This window comes from Aquarana catesbeiana, linkage group LG06, assembly GCF_042186555.1.
Source record: "Aquarana catesbeiana isolate 2022-GZ linkage group LG06, ASM4218655v1, whole genome shotgun sequence".
NCBI lineage: Eukaryota > Metazoa > Chordata > Amphibia > Anura > Ranidae > Aquarana > Aquarana catesbeiana.
In genome coordinates this window covers 413,946,214-413,966,749 of record NC_133329.1, presented here as the reverse complement: position 1 = coordinate 413,966,749, position 20,536 = coordinate 413,946,214, and the positions used below count along the sequence as shown (strand labels likewise).

The 20,536-nt window shown below is 45.6% G+C and overlaps 1 protein-coding gene across 2 annotated transcripts in view; it reads left to right on the top strand.

Moving 5' to 3' along the window:
• The window catches only part of LOC141147309 (protein mono-ADP-ribosyltransferase PARP14-like), a 181,662-nt gene that overhangs the window by 104,986 nt on the left and 56,140 nt on the right, over positions 1 to 20,536 (top strand). For both annotated transcript variants that reach the window (XM_073634520.1, XM_073634521.1), the window contains exon 13: positions 9,844 to 9,986. In XM_073634520.1, the coding sequence (XP_073490621.1) occupies positions 9,844 to 9,986 (143 nt within the window). The remainder of the gene's footprint in view (positions 1 to 9,843; positions 9,987 to 20,536) is intronic.

Here is a 20,536-nt window from a genome sequence, read left to right as displayed (position 1 = left end):
GTGCCCCCCCTAAAATGTTGAACACCAGCCACCACTGCTTGGTATGCTTTATGTGAGTGGGTAGCGTAGGGACATGTACCCTGTCTGTGGGGGACAGTACTAGTGCTAGGAAAGGTTCCTGACGAGGAGGGAAAGCAACTTCTCTGCCACATTCTGCCCCCTTAACAGACACTGTCACTCTGGCTGAAACCTGCTCTCTACATGCTATTGGAATCCGTGAGTGCTCCCAGTTGGGCTGTCTTCTCGCCAGGTTTATTGTGAACTGTCTTTGCATTACTTCAATACAAGTTCTCTATCTGCACCTGACTGTGTGAATTATTGCCGCCATACCACATTGCACCACACCTACACTTGGCAGCAGTCGGCAGGATATGTCCTTTGCAGCAGTGGAAAAAAGATTGGGCTTCAGCATGGCTCCACTAGGATTGGCCTTGGCCCTACTAACGAAGTTCAATGGCTCTAACATTCCCCTGGCAGATTGGCAGGAGAGACTGTAAAGTGCCATGCCCCTATACCAGGTTCCAGCCCGGCTAGTGGCGGAGCTGGCTGTTAACACCTTAGAGGATGACGACTGCCATGCGGTGATGGCGCTGCCAGTATAAGAGCGAGCTCCTTTAGAACAGATCATGTCGCACTTATAGGGCTTGTTTGGAGAGAAGATACTGCTACTGGAGCTTAGACGAAGGTTCTCTTTAAGAAAGACTATGGACTAAAGCTTAAAGTGGTAGTAAACCTAAAGAAAAATAATAACAATGAGGCCCCCCTGCAGGTTTAAATCACAATGTACTAGTATGCAGCGCATACTAGTACATTATAACTGACTTACCTGTACATGGAGCGCTCCAGCACAGTACTCTCACGGCTCCCCGGCGGTGCCATCTGCACTTTGTCTTCTTTCTGGGTTTGTGGGCTCTGGCTGTATGAGTGGCCGATGGCGCGATGATGTTACTCCTGTGCATGTGTGTGGGAGCCCTTGGCTCCGGCACGAAGTTCTGAAGGTCCAGCACGGTATGGCGGTGGCATCACCAGCTGCATGTTATGTGAATATCTCCTAAACAGTGCAGGTTTAGGAGATATTCACTGTACCCACTTGTTAATAGCTTACCTGAAGGTACAAGTTAAAAAGTGGAGTTTAATTCCACTTTAAGCCCAGCAAATGCCACCCAATGAGGCAAAAGATACAGTACTCGGGGCATGTTGTCGAGGCCGAAGGCGTGTTTCCAGACCAAAAGTACAAACTGTCCATGATTTACACCCCCCAAAAACTGTTACTGGAGCTGTGTTCCTTCCTGGGTCTAGTGGGGTATTACCGACAGTTTATTCTGATGTTTGCCCAGATAGCTACCCAACTTACATCACCTTCCATCCTTGCCCAATGGTATGACCCCCAGTACTAAAAAAACAGGAAGTTTCCCCAGGGCTTTTTAGCAGCAAAGAATTTGTATAGAAATGGTTGATGTAAAAAAAATTGTTTATTTTACAGACAATAATAATTTCAAATGAACAATAATGAATCATCCATATAGGTAGTGCGACACAAAAACAGACATGAAACATCACTCATAGCAAAGAACACCCTATGTACAAGCATGGTTTGCCAATTGTATTTATGACGTATGTATCCACATGAAAAACCCAGATGCATTTCGACCCTTGTAATTTCGGGTCTCTTCAGGGGGATTTATATTCTAGGAAAATATCAAAATATCTTGATTAACGACAGTATGAAAATGTACGTATAGCATTTCAAATTGAGCAAAATGATATCTCCATACACATAGAAGTGTGATTACCAATGAGTGGATGAAGACATGAGGATGTATCACACAAACCAGCATTGCAGGATTGTAGTTGTCCAGTGATCCCATCGCCGACGCACGTCCCCCCCGCGTCCTCCGGGTGGGCGCCAAGTCCATTGAGCTTACAGGGGGCCACGTTCTAGGACCCGGAGAGGAGGATGGAGGGTGAAGCACCTGCAGATGGACATGCAAAGACTTTTTGTGAGTCGTCATTAATTAATAGGGGAGTGTCTAGAAGTGCTTAGCAGCTGTAAGCTGGTTGTTACTTGGTCAATAATGGATTCACATTATAGGAGCATTAAGTTATACATACCATGGCATAGTTTATTTGTTAGTTGGATTGGTTATAAGAGGGGTTGGCTAGCAGTGAAAGAAGGTTGGGTGGGGGATGGGGTGTGGTAATGTGATTAGTGAAGTGAAAGTGCATGATGTGCGGTGACTAATGATGGGGCAAATAAAGGTGTAAAAGTGAAAACAAAGAGGCTACAAAAACTGAAAAACAAATTGTTAAACGTGTAAAAGTGAAATGTGTGGAGGACGGGGGGGGGGGGTGTGAGTGTGGAGTGCCTGTATTAGTGGGGGGGGGGGGGAGCATGTACGTGAAGTGAGAAGGGAAAGGGGAAATGATTTAATAAAATAAAATGATGAAAGGGAGATATGTTTAGGTGCCAAACAAGTGATGTGACACTGCATAATATATATGTAAAGTAAGGGGATAGGACTAAAGTTATACTACATAGGGATAATAGTGTATGGATTAAATAAATCACAATGTTGGAAAATAAAAGTGGATGGGTGTCACACAAGTACAAGGATTAGCCAGTCAAAAGCGTTCCAAACGCTGCACTTACCAAGCACTCCATCAGTTTTGTATTAGTATATGACAGCATTACCAGGGAACACCTCAGGATCTCCCGGGAGCTGTGGGGTTTTAAAGTGTCTGCATGGATTGTCCATTGTCTTCAGGTGTCAGGCCCCTCCCCATCCACCCTCCCAATGGGTCTGTGGCGCCAAAATGGCATAGTGCACGTGGCCCCCTCAGCGTTCCGGAAGGCATGGCCCCGGCATAAGCCGTCGCCTCCAACACAAAAGCGCAACGTCACTGACAGTCCAGTGACAATCAGGAGATGCCGCCGGCACGGGGGAGGCCCCCACAGTGGCCCAAGGGGAGGACTCAACTGTAGGGAAACGCACATTGGGGAGATTAGCAGAACCATCTGGGTCTCCCCACCGTGCCGGGAAGCGGGGAGGAAAAGAGGCACCCAACCAGTGCCGCGGGGCTGAACACAGCGGCCCGCACCGGGAGGATGGACAAAATAAAACACTGCAATGCATGCAAAGTATTAAACAAAATAATTAAATAGTTTACAAATAATCATATATTGTATATAAGTGTACGGTTGATTGAGAGAGCCAAGGGCATATAAAGTGCCGTCAATTTGATGGAAAAGAGGGGGGGGGGGAGAGAAGGTATTTTATTTACACCCCAAGAAAAAGGATTTGCTCCTGTGCTCAAACAGTGATTCTACCTGTCTAAGCCAAATGCAGGTGCCTTTAATTATAGGCTATTAATGCTTGGTATACGTCCCTTCATTGTCACCTCAGGGATTACTGGAGGAAAATACCTGCATTTTAATTTTTCAAAAATTGACGATATGCCTTGGCTCATATCGGGGCTCATATGTGTTAGAGGGGGAAGAACAGGTGTTTAGCCACCCAATTGGTGTATATATAGAAAGGAAAACACAATAGGTGAGCCCCCAAAGCTGCATAACCCAAAAGTATACAAAAAACAGGAAGTTTCCCCAGCGGTTTTTTAGCAGCAAATAATATGTATAGAAATGGTTGTTGTAAAAAATCATTTATTTTACAGACAATAATAATTTCAAACGAACAATAATAAATCATCCACATAGGTGGTGCAACACAAAAACAGACATGAAACATCACTCATAGCAAAGAACACCCTATGTACAAGCATGGTTTGCCAATTCACCCCCAGTACTAGGCCTTTGAAGTGCTTAAGCAGAAACTTACCTCAGCCCCATTATTGGTGTAGCAACCTGATGTTTAGGCAGGGTTGCTATTAAATTTATTTGCCAAGTGATAGTTGCCTTGGCCAGTTGCTAGGAGGTCAACTGACTTCGCCCTAATACTGGAATTGCCTCACTTCTCTCTTCTGTCACTAGGTGGCTGGGTACCGGGTAACATTAGATAAGACAAGGGCATTGGAAGGACAGATTGGAAGTATATGGGGTATCTCAGCCAATGGGCAGGGATTTTCTTGAGTTCCTTGGCCTGCTGGGAGAACCTATTTATTTGGATGGAGTCAGGTGATCGGGGTTCTGTGCCACCTGGATGGCTGTCTGGGTGGACATGTGTCCTACTGCCCCGGGCTGCTAGGCCAGAGGCCTGAGGCCTATCCTGGGGGCATCTGGCTGCTAGGCTGTCTGATGGCCTATCCAGAAGCAGGAGAGCAGCATAGGGTTGGGATTGTGGCTTGCAGTACAACCCGAAGTAACGGTTCTGCTGGCCGGAGAACCTGTCATGGTCGGAGGTAGAGGGGAAGCTGTCGCCACTAAGGGACCATCCACCTTATTACCGGGGAGTACTGTGAGTAGCTGAAGCAAGTACCGGAGCAGTATTCTCACCAACCGGGGACGGTGAAGAATTGGGAAACTCCGGCAGGTGTCAAGTCAGGGACCCAACCAGTGGATGTGACGCTTGCAGAGCATTATTGTGTGCCAAGCCAGGGACTGAGCAGGCCAGCAGGGTGACGCTTGAGGATCTGCGAGTGCCAAGCTAGGGATCCAGCAGGGAAGCGGGGGTGACGCTTGAGGAAGATACTGAGAGAGATTGGAAGAGCTCAGGGGATCCAGTGGCAGTGGGTCAGTAAGTCTAGTGAGAGAGACTGGGAGCTTAGCTGAGTGAAGATCTGCAATATGAGATTGTAGAAGAAGTGAAGGAGTTCATTGCAACTTTTGTTAGAAACTGTTACAAGACTGTTGCCATAGGAGACAGCGGTCCTACTCATGCAGATGTGGTGTCTGACTGGATACTTTTCCCTGCATGGCTGTCTGCCAATTAACATTGCATCTACTAAAGGGTGTCCTGGCCCCAACTCTCTCTCCCACAGTTCTGTTCAAGAGATAAAAAATCTCTTTGCATTCAAGAAGTGTCTGGTGCCCATCAATCTACCTTGCACTACACCCACCATGCCTTGTAACCCACTCTACACTGAAGGATGTCAGCTGTCCCTAACTCTGGAAGTCACCATTAGGCTTCTGGAGGGCCAGGACCTTGCTACATTTGGCATCTAAGGTGGGACAAAGGCGTTATTCTCGCAGCAGTCGTCCATAGCAACCGGCTACAGCTACATCGGGATTTCATCTGGCTTCAAGGAAAAGTGGCAAGTGATATCTCTACTTCTTATAGACTGTGTTATGCATTCTAACAACGTGGGGAAGAACAAACAAGTCTCATTGCTCATGAGAGAGTACCAGCCTTGTCTTTTGACACTTCCTGCCAGTGCTGCTAGGGTTAAAACAGACTCCATTACAGATTTGGGGTGCTGCAGAAGGAAAAAGGTGGGCGCTAAAGTTTCCAGAATGTAAAGCCGCAAAAAGTGGGACTTTAATGGACCAGAAATGCTCAAGGAGTAGGGAATTTTATAAAAATACAAATTTATTACAACATGTCAGCAAAATTAATACAGTTGACACACATGATAGTGATAAGAATACACATGAAAAACAAAACAATACACATAATACAAAAAAGGGAGAAGGAAAGCCAAGATCAACTGTTGGAAAGACGGAAGAAATCCAACGCATTTCCATGAATAAGGTAGAGGTCTTCTTCAGCGCAATGGGCTGACAATTTCCAGATAAATAAATACAATCTCACGCGTCTTATGTGTCAAGCAAAATAGATTCCTAGCGCAATAGATAGAAGGAGACTAGAACGCCAGTAAAATGCCATGTAGCCAAAGCAGGAGGAAAAACTGAGCCATGGCCCCGTAAAAAATCCCTCCCAGGTTCGCCTGAACCTGCCTTCCAAAAGGGGGCCTGAGCAGCGTCAAAGGAAGATCCAACAAGAATCTATCATTTAAAGGTTTGTAAGATGAATATATCACCATGGAAGTTGATCCATAGCGCAAAGACAGATCCCACTGTAGAAGGCCACTGGTAATCAAGCAAGGCTATGCTGCATATGAGGTTTGAGAGCAAATAATGCTCACAAGTATCCAGAGAAAGGCTGAATAAACAACAGCCAGACCTTGTAAGGCTTATTGATGTCATAGATGTGGCAGTTCCTCATGTCTCCAAGGCCAATTGCTAGGAGGTCAACTGACTTCGTCCTAATTCCTCCAGGGCCCAAGTGCCGGATGGCCAAGAGTGGAAAATGCTTATATGCTTACAGCCCACTGAAAATAATTCCCACAACTACAGTTCTTTTAAAATTGAGTTACTCACCCTGGTATGGTTTTGTGGAGTATATCACAGGGGTCAACATCAGTTTTTATAGATAACAATGCTCTGATCTACCTGGAAACACTGAAAATAGGGGCATTGGAGCAAAGGTGGGCAGCCCTCCTGTCATGGTTTAAACTCAAAATCCACTGTCGACCAGGGAAGCTTAACGGACATGCCGATGCTCTTTCCTGATTTCCGGTGGAAAACCCTGGGACTCTGAACGAGAGGACACAGAGGTTGCCCCTGTTCTGCGTGTGCCAGTTGCTATACGCACCATCAAGAAACCAGAATCAAACTCGCAGACCAAGGCTGTCGATGCTGTCGAGCTTTATGACAGGAATGGGTGCTGACTCAGAAAAAAGATCCAGACCTGTTACAGGTACAGTGTTACCTTGCAGAGAAGCACAAACCCACTTCCTGAGAGTGCCAGAAGTTGTTCCCGGTTGCTAGAGCCATTCTAAGACATTGGGATCGGCTGGAATTGAAGGGTAAGATACTTTACTATCAGGCACACATCCCCACCAAGCAACAGGATATCCTCCAAGTTGTGGTCCCCCAGTAGCATATCTTGAAGATCTGTCAGGTGCTGCACGCTGTCAGTAGGCATTTAGGGGGGAAATCTGTAAAAGTCACTAGTTTGAAAAATTTTCTTCTGCCCCTACTTGTCAGACTGGGTACACAATGCTTGCCAGGAGTGTGAAAGTTGCACCGTACACAAGGCTCCCCCAGAGAGGACGACCCCCATGACAATCACCAACTCTAAACCGATCGAATTGTTGACCATAGACTTCCTGGTGATCTCCAGTGCTCTCTGTGTGTATCAGTTCGCATTGGTCTTCATTGACCACTTCACTAAGTTTGCGGTCGTGGTACCCACCAAGGACCAGACAGCTGTCACCACTGCCAAACTTTTCTGGGAGCACATTGTCCAAGGTCCAAATCCAAACTTTGAGTTCATGATCGTGACTGAACTCTGTTGCCTAAATGGCATCCGAAAGTCTCATACCACCCCCAAGGATATGCTCCAGATCCTAGAACTGAGTTACCGAGATCGGTGGCACCAACACATGGGGGCTATGGTGTGGGCCTATAACAACCCTGTCCACAAGTCCGCCTGCCACACACCCTTTATCCTAATGTTTGGGCGATACAGCTAAATGCCAGTGGACCTCCTGTTGGGGACACCAGAACACCCATTTCTTAGGTGCAGAAAAATTGAGAGCGGATGCACAAGGCCAAGCATTTGGTGTTGGGCATGCACAAAGAGATGGCTCCTGATCCTGTTTTGGAAAACTAGCCACTGCGGCCAGGGGACAGGGTGTTGGTAAAGAACCTCAAACACACTGGAGGATGCTGGCTGGAGCCCAAGTGGGAGCGTACCCCATACCGGATGGTGGGGCAGCCTGTTCCATCTACTGCTGATCTGGTCTCTGAGGGGCCCAACCCTGTAAAGAAGCCGCTACATCGAAACATGCTGAGACGTTGTGTGCTGGGTGGTGACTGCTCCAGGAAGCCTGCTGATGACTGGCAGGCGTTTCATACTATGGATCTTCCCCCAGTGCATGAAGCTCCAGCTGACTGGTTCCTACTCCATTCTCCAGCCTCTCCTAACTCAGGGCCTGATGACTTTGGTGTCAGGAGCCCGGGAGGCTCGTCCACCCCATTCAGTACCACAGACTGCACTGACTTACCCAAGGATTCCAACTTAGGCCCAGATGAAGAGAGTGTAGAGAACATGTATGGTCCCCTGCCACCTAAGGCCTTTGAGTCACTACCTGCTGGTGAACCTTTGTGACGTGACTCTCCAGAGGATTAAGAGAGCTGGTGCCCTTTGCGGTCCAATGTGGACAAACTCCCTGCAAAGTATTCTGACTATGCTGTTTGAATTTGTTACTGTTCTGCCATAACCCTCCCTTAATTATTCTTTTGTCACTTTTAATGTTATTTCCATGTTGCGATGCTAAGGACAGCATCTGTTAAAGAGGGGGGGAGTGTAGGCAGATGCAGTCTACTTTCTTCACTGCAGGTGATGCTTGTCTGCAGTGGCATAGCAGGTGGAGAGGAAGTCAGGAGGAACATGGCTTCCCTGTGGTTTTCTGGGTCACTGGGGAAGCCATCCATTGGATGCTGCTGCCCTGTATGACTCTGGCAGCCATCTTGGGTCAGGCAGAGCCTAATTAAGGCCCTGGCTCCCAGGCATGGCACACTTTATGCAAATGAGTAGCATAGGGACAAGTACCCCAGTTTGAGGGACAGTACTAGCAGCAGGAAAAGGTTCTTGACAAGGAGGGAAAGCTTAACCTCTCTGGACATCTTCTGAGCCAGGCTGCACTCTGCCCCTCCTAACAGACGCTGTCAGTTCAGCTGAAACTTGCTCTCTACACGCTGTTGGAATTCCCAGTTGGGGTGTCTTTCCACTGAGTTTATTGTGAACTGTCTTTGCATTACTTCAATACAAGTTCTATATCTGCACCTGGACTGTGTGTGTTATTGCTGCTGCACCCCACCTATACTCTGAAGATGTGCCAGCAGGAAGCCATCTTCCTGATCATCCAGGTCCTCACACTGGCCTGGCGTAGATTCCTAGGGCCTTGACTCGGGCCCTAAGCCCTCCTCAGTGGCATGCTCTCAGTCAGCAGCCAGGCATGGAAGACCTTTCTAGAAGGTTGCCCAAATATTTATCTTCTCCCCTCAACTCACATCTCTGGAATAACACCCTCAGTAATTGGCCAAGGCAAATAAATATTCATGATTGACAGTAGGCAATGGGCATATTATATAAAATATATAAAGGAACCGCGCTAGACATAAATGATAATTAAATAATTGAAAATCATAAAGTGATCAAAATAATAAACTCAAATTGTGGAAAATCAAAAAAAATGTATTATGAACCACATAAGTGTATTATATTGTTGTAGCAATTAAAAACATAATAAAATAAGGAAACCAAAAAACACACAGTCCTTGAAAAAGGTGACTTCCGTTATCCACAGTCCTTATTATACTATATTCCACCCATAGTGACTGAAGACTTTAAAGACATCTTGTGAAAAAATCCACCACCTATGAAGGTATATGATTACCAGAGATAGGTTGTAATGAAGCCTTATGCCAGAAATCCGCTCAATGGGAACATCACCATCTGTCTCAGCATGGAGGAAAGATCACCCGGGATACATCAGTATTGATTAGCTCAGTAATGGAGACCCAAGGAGATAAAAAATATATCCACCATAGTGTAAATCCGTTTGACCAGTTTATTAATAGATAAGGTAACACACTTACCAAAAGAAACAGTTAAAATAGCATGTAAAAAATCAGCCGGCCGGCCTGCATACACCCGTTCGTTATGGAGTGGAAACGATGACGTCAGCGCGTCTGCCTTCCGACGTACGTTTCGTCCTATTGGACGTTGTCATAGGAACCCGTACGTTTCGTCCTATTGGACGTTGTCATAGGAACGGCATATTATATAGCTAATAGCAGGCTGTCCGTAGGAGGTTGTGCACCAAAGTTTCACTTGTTGGGTTTCTCTTCGGGTCCTGACTGCACATATTATTTTTCAGAGGGGGATTCTCTTAGATTACCATCATACTGGAAGCCGATGGGTAAGACTGTTGTGATGGAAGTGGATGTTGCTCCAGGAACTCGTGAATACTCCGCAGTACAGCAGAAATTCGAGAGAACCTGCAGAAACCAAATACTGAAGGTAATATCTCCAATACTTTGTGGGGAATGATGTCAGTGATAGAATGTTTGAGTGGGAGAGATAGTGGTCTGCTCACGATGTGGGGACTGGACATACCAACATGGCACTGGAGACTGGTGCTGAATAATTCTCATGTAGTAGGTAAACCCTCCATGCCACTTACCTGGAGAAGCAGGTTCACAGGCTAACACCGCAGTTGCATGATGCCAGGTAAATCCCCTGGAAGAGGCTCCTCTGGTGACTCCTGATACAAAGTGAACATATGTACAGTATTAAGCTGTTAAAAGTTTGCCAGAGGTCCAGAGACACGTCTGCAAAAAGGGTGCAGCACACTTCAGTCATCTCCCAGGGCAACAGTAGACAATATGGGAACAGAATTAGACAGGATGTATGGTTAGATAGCCATCTAATCAGGATTCAAACACTTAGTCAAAGAGTACCTATGATCATTAGGGTGTGTTTGGATAGTAGTCCCAACCCACCTGAGCAATCCCGCCAGGAAGCCCTCACTTTACACCGCCATTTCTAGGCATTTCCTGGCCTGCAGCTGCACATACACACCTTGCCTATGATTGGCAGTGTGCAGTGATGACTTCCTGGCGTGATTGCTCAGGTGGGTTGGAACTAGGGTTGATACCTCATCCCTTTAAATTATGCAGGTTCTGTGGCTGATTAAATGCAGATAAGGCACAAAGTGAGTTTAATTACCACCTTAATCGGCCTCAGAACCTGTATAATTTGTATGTGTTCGGGTTTAAAGGGAGGAGGTGGCAACCCTAGTTGGGACTATGATCCAAACACATATGAGCCCATCCCTAATGATCAGGCAATGAGCTGGAGGTAAATCCCAGACTTAGTAACCAGGTGTGTAGGCCACATCCACTCCCTGTAGTCTAATGCATTTAGTATGCCACGTCTCCAGCAGGTGACAGTAGAAAGGGCAAACGGACTGCTCTTGAATGAAGGATCCAAAAGAGGATGCATAATCAGTGTAGCGGTACCCCTGTAGGGGCTGTTAAGTGATGTGGCCCACCTGTCACACTGCCCAGCCCGGCATTCACTTCCCAGTCCCTTTGAGACAATGAACAGTCCATGTGCTTGTTTTTGTTTGTTTTATTGAGAGAATTTAACTTGGACGGGGTAAGGAACAGGGGTGGATCCAGAGTCTAGTCTTGGGAGGGGCACTGCCAGAAAATAAGTTTTTTTTGCGGACAATTTATCGGGGAAATGGCTGTTGTTGGTGCTTTAATCATCCCGGCACCATGGTTGTTATGGTGTCAGGATGATTGAAGTGCATTATTTCTATTAATACATTGTAATATAAAATGAAAATCATTCAACTCACCATAATGCAGAATCAGTGGGAACCCCGAGCATGTCACTTGCCACCGTCGCCTGCCACATTTTGTGGATTGTCACTTGCCTGCCACCAGATGCAGATTGACACCTGCCACATGTTGTGGATTGTCACTTGCTACGTCAGCTGCCACTAGATGCGGATTGTGACTTGCCACACCTTGTGGATTGTGACTTGCCACGTCACCTGCCACTAGATGCAGATTGTCACTTGCCATGTCATATGCCACACATTGCAGGTTGTCACTTGCCACATCACCTGCCACTAGATGAAGATTGTCACATGCCAGGTAAGGTGGTATTTTGCTTGTCTCTTGTTTCTTTGTCCCAGAGACAGGCAGCAGAGAGATAATGTAATCTCCCTGCTGCCCACGCTACCTGCACAGTGAGGGCGGAAGTTACTGCACAGATGTGTTGGCGGTGAGAGATGATGTCATCTCTCTGCTCCCCTGCCCGTCGGCTCGCTGATTGGCCAGCCACCCCCACACACACCCCTAGCCTGCTCAGTCTCACCCGCCCATCCACACACAAAGCCACCCGGCAGCCCGGCCAATCCGCTCTCTCACCCGCCTGCCTGCCCTAAAACGGAGCTGCCCGGCCCTCCCGCGGAGCCGCCCGCTCTCTTATCCGCCCGCGGATCACACCCGCCCGGCCTGCAACAGATTTCTCGGGGGTGGCAATTGCCCCCCCCCCCGATCCGCCCCTGGTAAGGGAAATATGGGATGCTCATTAAATTGTAGAACAGTCAATTGGTAAATTGTATAGCAATCAATTGGGACGAACTATGTACACTCCCTGTACATGTTACTTCTTCAATCTCCTCCTCCACAAACTTTCTTGCAGATGATTCCGTTTCCTTCCTCCTGCACATCTCTTAACTCCCAGTAGCAGCTAGCACATTTAGAATTAGGAAAAAACAATGGGTAGCGGCGAGCGCAGGTCAAAGTATGGAGATAAGCAATGCAAGTTCATAAAAAAGTCCTTTGAGCAAATACAGCTCTGTGTGAAGATGTGCAGTCTGTATGGTAGGGCAGCCTTGTAGGGGGAGTTGAAGCCGCTTCAGATATGTAAGAGAGAAAACAAAAGCAATAGGAGCCTCTTAGACTGTTTACATTTAATAACAAATTGCATTAAAACACTCACATGTAAAATACTGTTGTTGAGCGCAGGGGAGTCCAGTAAAGTCATATACGATCTCTGCAGTCCGGATGGAAATGGGCTCTTTTTCTCTATGCTGTTAGTGTCCTGATCCACAGTAAACTTACGGGATTCGGGCAGGATCAACAGCGAGGCTAGTAGCGCGGCTGTACAGTCACAAAGAGGGCTGGAGTGCAGAGTTCAGTGTATTGGCTGTACTGCCGTAAAGCGATGCCTTTCTGAGCATGCGCAGAAAACGCGCTCCTTTCTCAAGTTAGGCAGCTCCACGCCTCCACCTCTCCTTCTAAAATTCTCTAGAAGAGAGAGGGTGGTCTCAGTGACACTGCCTGTGAGACACCAGCTGCTAAACTCTAAGCCACTCCCAGCCCACATAAACCGCCAGATAGGCCTGCCTAAATTTTCCTACACTTACCAAAATTCCTAAACTAGCACCTACCTATGTAAAGGGTGCTACATCAGGTTTTAGGTTCGGGTTTGGCTATAACTTTTTGGTTATGTAAGTTATAAGGGAATACGCCATTATAACATAAGTGGACCCAAATTATGATCTTATTATTGCAACTGCAAGAGAATAGACCCACAAATCCAGATATGTATAAATGTTATTCCAATACATTTAAAATGTGTACAAGTTTGTATAGACAATGGATGAGTCCTTGGTTATGTAACACAAAAAAAAGTCCACGATAGGAATGAGCCGAACACCCCCCCCCCCTTCCCCCAGTTTGGTTCGCAGCAGAACATGCAAACAGTCAAAAAATATGTGTGAACACCGTTAAAGTCTATGGGACTCGAACATGAAAAATCAAAAGTGCTCATTTTAAAAGCTTATATACAAGTTATTGTCATAAAAAGTGTTTGGGGACCCGGGTCCTGCCCCAGGGGACATGGATCAATGCAAAAAGAGGTTTCAAAAATAACCGTTTTTTCAGGAGCAGTGATTTTAACCACTTCAATACCGGGCACTTTTGTCCCTTCCTGCCCAAGCCAATTTTTAGCTTTCAGTGCTGTCACAGTTTGGATGACAATTGCGCGGTCATGCTACACTGTACCCAAACAAATTTGTTATCATTTTGTTCCCACAAATAGAGCTTTCTTTTGGTGGTATTTGATCACTGCTGGCATTTTAATTTTTTGCACAACAAATAAAAAAAGACCGAAAATTTTGAAAAAAATGTTTTTTTCTTTGTTTCTGTTTATTTTGTAAATAAATACGTTTTATTCTTCACTGATGGGCATTAATGAGGTGACACTGATGGGCACTGATACGCAGCACTGATGGGCACTGATAGGTGGCACTGGTATGCAGCACTGATGGGCACTGACAGGTGGCATTGATGGACACTGATAGGCAGGACTGATGGGTACTTATGGGTGGCACTGATGGGTGGCATGGGTGGGCATTGATTGGCACTGATAGGCGGGCACTGATGGGCCTGGATGGGCACCGATAGGTGGCACTGATGGACACTGATGGGTGGTACTGATGGACACTGATAGATGGCACTGCTGGGCATCACTGATGAGGAGACATCTGGCAGGCACTGACTGACTGGCACTGACTGCCAATATGTGTGGGCACTGGCATTGTTTGGGCACTTACTGACATCCCTGGCGGTCTAGGGTGGTATCCCTGATGATCCATCTGTTGTGGTGGTCCTGGCAGTGTCCCTGGTGGTCCAGTGTGGGCACCTGCGGGGCGGCTGCGCTGATAAACAATCAGCACAGACCCCCCCTGTCAGGAGAGCCGCCGATCGGCTCTCCTCTACTTGCGTCTGTCAGACGCGAGTGAGGAAAAGCCGATCAACGGCTCTTCCTGTTTACATTGGGATCAGCCGTGATTGGACACGGCTGATTACGTGGTAAAGAGCCTCCGTCAGAGACTCTTTACCAAGATCAGGTGATTGACTCAGGCATTGCAGAATATTTCACTTCTTTTACTTCAGAAGTTCCTGGGTTGCTCTTGCAGTGTGTTCTGGATCATCGTCCATCTGTACTGCGCCGTCCAATCATTGGCTGAATCTGGGCTTACAGTATATCTCTAAACATTGCAGAATTCATTAGGCTGCTTCTGTCTTCTGTCACATCATCAATACCACCAATGACCCATTGCCACTGGAAGCCATGCATGCCCATGTCATCACACTGCAAGCTCCACTAGACATGTGCACTGCCAAAAAAATTGTTTGTTTTCATCGTTTTCATTTCATTCGTTTTTTTTTTTTCATTTTTTGGGTCATTCCTTATTATCAAAATTCATTATTTTGAATAAATTTGGAACTTCGAAAATTCAAAAATCCAAAAATTCGGAAATAAGAAAGAAAATCTGAAAATGATAACTAACTAACTAATAATAACTAATAAATTGTAGGTATTGGAATTTCCTTTCAAATTTGGCTGTTAGTGAATGTTACGAATTTATCCGAAGTTACGAATTGTCCGAAATAACGAGTGCCGCATCAAAACGAATTGAATGTAACAAATTAATAATAATAAATAATATTACTAAAAGGTTTTTATTATTTTTATTGTTATTTATTTGTTTTGTTCCATTCGTTTAGATGCGGCATTTGTTATTTCAGATAATTTGTAATTTTGGATAAATTTGTATTCGTTACAATCACTAACAGCAAAATTTGAAAGGAAATTCCAATACTTATAATTTAATAGTAATAGTTATTAGTTATGTCAGATTTTCTAATTTTGGGGTTCTCTAATTTTCGGATTTTTGTTCTTATTTTTCGAATTTTCAGAAAAATTCGTAAAATGGGTTTTCGCTAATTTTGAATGTTTCCGAATTAACGAATTAGTCAAATTTCGTTAAAAAACGAATTTGGAATGAAACGAATTGCACATGTCTAAGCTCCACCATGTGACCACAGATGACGTTGTGTGCTTTGGATCATGAGCGCTTTCAAGCCTTCTCCACATTTTTTTCTTCCTAATATTCTGGTACAGATTAATCTTAGTTTCATCCGTCCAAAGAATGCTTTTCCAGAACTGGTCTGGCTTTTTTAGATGTTTTTTGGCAAAGTCTAATCTGGCTTTTCTATTCTTGAGGTTTATGAATATTTTTCACCTTGTGGTGAACCCTCTGTATTTGTTCTTGTGAAGTCTTCTCTTGTAGACTTTGACAATGATACGCCCACCTCCTGGAGAGTGTCCTTCAGGTGTCTGGATGTTGTGAATGGGTTTTTCTTTACCATAGAGAGGATCCTGCAATCATCCACCACTGTTGTCTTCTGTAGACGTCCAGGCCTTTTTATGTTGCTGAGCTCCCCAGTGCGTTCTTCTTTCCTCACAATGTACCAAACTGTTGATTTTGCCACTCCTAATGTTGCTGCTATCTCTCTGATGGATTTGTTTAATTTTTTAAGCCATACAATGGCCTGTTTCACTTGCATGGACAGCTCCTTAGAGTGTATGATGTAGGTTCACAGCAATAGATTCCAAATGCAAAAAACCACACTAATGCCACGTACACACGACCGGTTTTCCCATCAGAATTAACTCTGATGGTTTATCCAACGAAGATCTGATGGAATTCCGCTGAAACTGTCTTGCGTACACACGATCACACCAAAGTGCGACCATCCAGAACGCGGTGACGTACAGCACGTACGACGGGACTAAAAAGAGGAAGTTCAATAGCCAGTAGCCAATAGCTTACGTCTCGTACTTGCTTCACAGCATGCGTCGTTTTTGGTCCGTCGGAACAGCATACAGACGAGCGGTTTTCCCGACAGGAATGGATTCCGTTGGAAATATTTAGAACATGTTCTATTTCTAGGTCCGTCATAATTTTTGTAAAAAAAGGTCCGATGAGGCCTACACACGATCGGAATATACGATGAAAAGACTCCGCTCGTGTGTACGCGGCATTAGAAGCATCTCCAGACCTTTTACCTGCTTAATTGATGAAGAAATAATGAAGGAGTAACCCACACCTGGCCATGAAACAGCTTTTGATTCAATTGTCCAATTACTTTTGGACCCTTGAAAAAAGGGGGTGGCTATTCTTAAAATGGTTGTAAACCCTTACCCACCATTTTTACCTACGGGTAAGCCTATAATAAGGCTTACCTGTAGGTATTCAAAAAATCTCTTAAACCTGCATGGTTTAGGAGATATTTACCATATACGCTTGCGCCGACATCATTGGTGCATGCTCATTACTGCATTAAATTCGCCTATATATAACAGTGGGCCTGGAGGCCTAGACAATAGCATAAGCAACAGTTTTACCAACACATCTGCGGAGAATGAGGGGGGGTGTACATAAACTGTTACAAAGGTAAAAGTTACTGAGGCAAGCTGAATCATGAGGACAACATATCTACCTTCTGGGTCTGTTTTTATCTCCACAACCTCCACATGTAGAGATTTAGCCAGCAAAACTGAGACCCCTCTGGAGTAAGCCGTACGAGTAGCATGATAACATTGAGCCAGCCAGGGCCGCCTGAGGGACCTTGTTTTAGAATCAACCAAATGTGTTTCCTGGAGACAAATAATGTGGAGACATTGCTTTTTAAGGACTGAGAACATTAGGGAGCACTTCAGAGGTGAGTTCAGTCCTCTAGTGTTCCAGGAAATTATTTTTAGCGGTCTAGCCATGGCACAGTAATCAGTATAAAGTATATATCCCGATGGTTAGTGGCACAGGCGCACCATTGCATGCCATGCCGTTCGGGATATATTCAAACAGAGACACACAATAACAGGCACAAAGCACAATTCAAGTTAGAGCAGCACAAATATATATGAAAAACCAAAGTGCAAAAACAGAAAGTGTTCAAAAACAAGGCCAAAAATAAGGTCAGCCAAAAACAGAAAAAAAATTTGAAGTTCCTGAAAAACCCTGTACCCTCCTCCCCACTCGGCCATCCCAAACATAGCGAGCCATGGATCCCTGAATATGAAAAAAAAAAGCTTCACTTAAGTGAAGAGAGAACTGTTCCGTGGCCTTGCCACTAACTGGTGTGGGGGTTTGTGGTGTCTGGTGTGGCTCCTGAACCACAAAACAGGAGATGAGAGAAAAATGCCTCAGCATTGAAGCGGTCCGGCTTCAGGATAGTCAACACTTGCTGTTGAGGGAATGCAAGAGGGACATAATAACGTAGTAACATCTTCATTAAAATGGATTTGGCCTCAGAAAATGATGGGGTTTTGATCCGACCTGGTTCAATTTGAACAGGTTGTAAACATTAAAGTGGATGTAAACCTGAAATAAATATATATATTTTTTGATATCATACTGTAGAGTGTAAGATTTCCTATCATTTGAGCCCAGTCTTGCCACACAGAGTTAATCCATCTCTGAGCAATCCTCTTTTATTATTCAGTGAGAAAAATCTTGACAAACTGAGGAAAACTTTGTCAAATCCTCCCCCTTGCTGTGAGTGACAGCCTAAGACACAGGCATGATTTTTTAATTCCCTCCCCCACTCCTTTCTTCAGCAGCTCTGCAAGGATTGGCTGTTCCACACCTCACCATGATTGGGCATGCTGAAGTCATGTGGTTACTTTCCTGTCTTTTCACTGGATGTTAGAGATCATAGCAGAAGTTCAGTGTTAGAAATACACAGGGGAGTGTAGAGGTGGGCGGGGAGTCTACTGACATCACGACTCCACCCACCGAGCTCCAGACAACAGACCCCGCCCACAGAATATGCAGTTTTTCGGTTCTCATAACAGACAGAGGGGAGACATTTGACAGGTAAAGATATATGCAGGAGGCGTGCATATCCTTATAGATAACCCCTATGGCAGGAGTTTAGAAAGGATGACATTGGGTTTACATCAACTTTAAGGTTCTATTTCTGGGACCAATAGGAAAGGGGGTAGCACTTTTCCTCAGGAATTAAAAACAACTGTGGTGTATGGTGTATGGGCCCCCTTCTTCCATGAACATGGTGGGTGGTGAAACCGCCAAACGGTAACAAATAGAGATATGCATGGAGCTCAGTGACTCATGATCAAACTGCTCTGCGTCTCGGTACATTACCATACCGGTCATTCAGCCACGCCATGGGGTTGGTGTAAAAGTGAGCCTTACCATTATGGATAATGCGCAGTTTGGCGGGAAAAAGCATGGCATAGGGGAGACCCTCTGTGCGTAGGCGGTTCTTTACCGCTGCGAAGGAGATGCGTTGTCGCTGGACATCAGCTGAAAAGTCAGGGTAAACTGAAATGGTGTTTCAATTATACTTCAATGGGCCTTTCTCTCTTGCAAGACGCAAAATGGCAACTTTGTCTTAAAAGTTAAGGATCCCTCAGCCAGGTATGCAGGAATTTTTCGGGGTGGGAGCCTTCTTCGCGCTCCGGGAACCCCACAAAGCGGAGATTGTTCCTACACGAGCAATTTTCCAAATCATCTATTTTTGCACGGAGGGCCGCCAATTGACCCATTTGGTCTCTCACATTAACAGATAGGGGGTGTACTACATCCTCTAGAGAGCTGATACGTTCTTCAGTAGCACCCGTTCTGTCCCTCAGATTTTGTACATCTTGCTTCAGTAAGGAGAAATCCATGAGGATGGATGAAATTTGTGTAGTGAGGGAGGCCTTACAATCTTGTATAGCTAGCATTATGGTGGCAAGCGTAGGTTCCGTGGAACGGGAACCGGGGCCTGGGCTGTCTTCATTATTCAGAGGGGAGTCCTGTGCCTGCAGGGGGTCTGGCTGGGTATCAAACAGGGTAGGGGCAGAGTCACTCACCGAGGCTGCAGGATGTCTGTGTGAGGCTGTGGTGGACGGCTGCAGCATGTCACGCTGCTCTGCCTGTGTCCCGGCACCATCTTGCCACCTGAACCAGGCTAGCTGCCCCGCCGCGGATGGCTGTGCGAGTGGTCCGTATTTCACCATGTGCTCCAGCCTGAAGTATTCCAAAAGCTGTGGGGAGTATTTTGATTTTGGTGCCGGTCTGGAGGAAAATGGATCTAGGATGACTGTAGGATTTGGTTCGGTAGCCGGAGCTGTGCCACTACACGTCTGCTCTCTTCACCATCAAGCCATGCCCCCGAAGGATTTTTATCTTCATGCATAGTATGCATGAAGATAAAAAACCTTCAGCCTTTACAATCACTTGTAACTCCTTTGGGGGGAGGTTAATTAATTTACAATGCTATTTGTAATATGCAACATGAACAAGTAAATGTACCACCGTTGGTCACTGATGCATTAGTGACCAGTGGCAATTAATTAATTCCCTTTTGTGCTGCAGAAGTGGCAGTGTTTATGAACCCATCCATGCTGCAGCATAAAGGAGTTAATTAACACAGACACTGGTGCCACTGCGACTAATGCAGCACAAAGGAGGTAAATTAATTGCCACTGGTCACTAATGCATCAGTGACCAATGGCGGTACATTAACCCCTTCATGCTGCATATTACGAATAGCATTGTAAATTAATTAACACCCCCCCCCCCCAAAAAATAAACAAAGTTAACCATTTTAGCCAGTTGTGACACAACAGTACCTTAGTTTATGTTTTTAGCCTCTGCTCACTCACTTGAACACTGGTTCACTTGCTCCTCGCAGGTCGCATCGGCAGCAGCTGTAGATCTCCCTTCCATCCTGCCTCCTAGCCTTTGAATGACATCATGCCAGGCCGGGACTAGGAAGCCCCTATCAGGTGGTGATCACTCTATCACTCTGCCTGACAGGGAAGTGACTGTCTTGTGCTGTCCAGGTGGTGGAGCCCACTCGACACTCTTGTACCACTGTGTTGCAGCACGTATAGTACAGTGTAGCGGCGGCTGTGTAAACGGTAGTGTACGCCGGCCTTTTTATGGGACATCAGGGTGGCTCAGGGGCAAATTGCCTCCCTGCCCCCTGGCCCAGTCTGCCCCTTTATATACAGTAGGTAATATAAAATAATATAAAAAAAAAACTGAAAATGGCTACACTTTACTCATTTCCCCTTCCCATTATGGTGCAAAGGACTGAGCGCTCCAATTACAAAATAACTGGCACTATAGAATGGGCAGACATAAACCTTCAATAGAAAATTCCACCCATGACGTCATGTTAGAG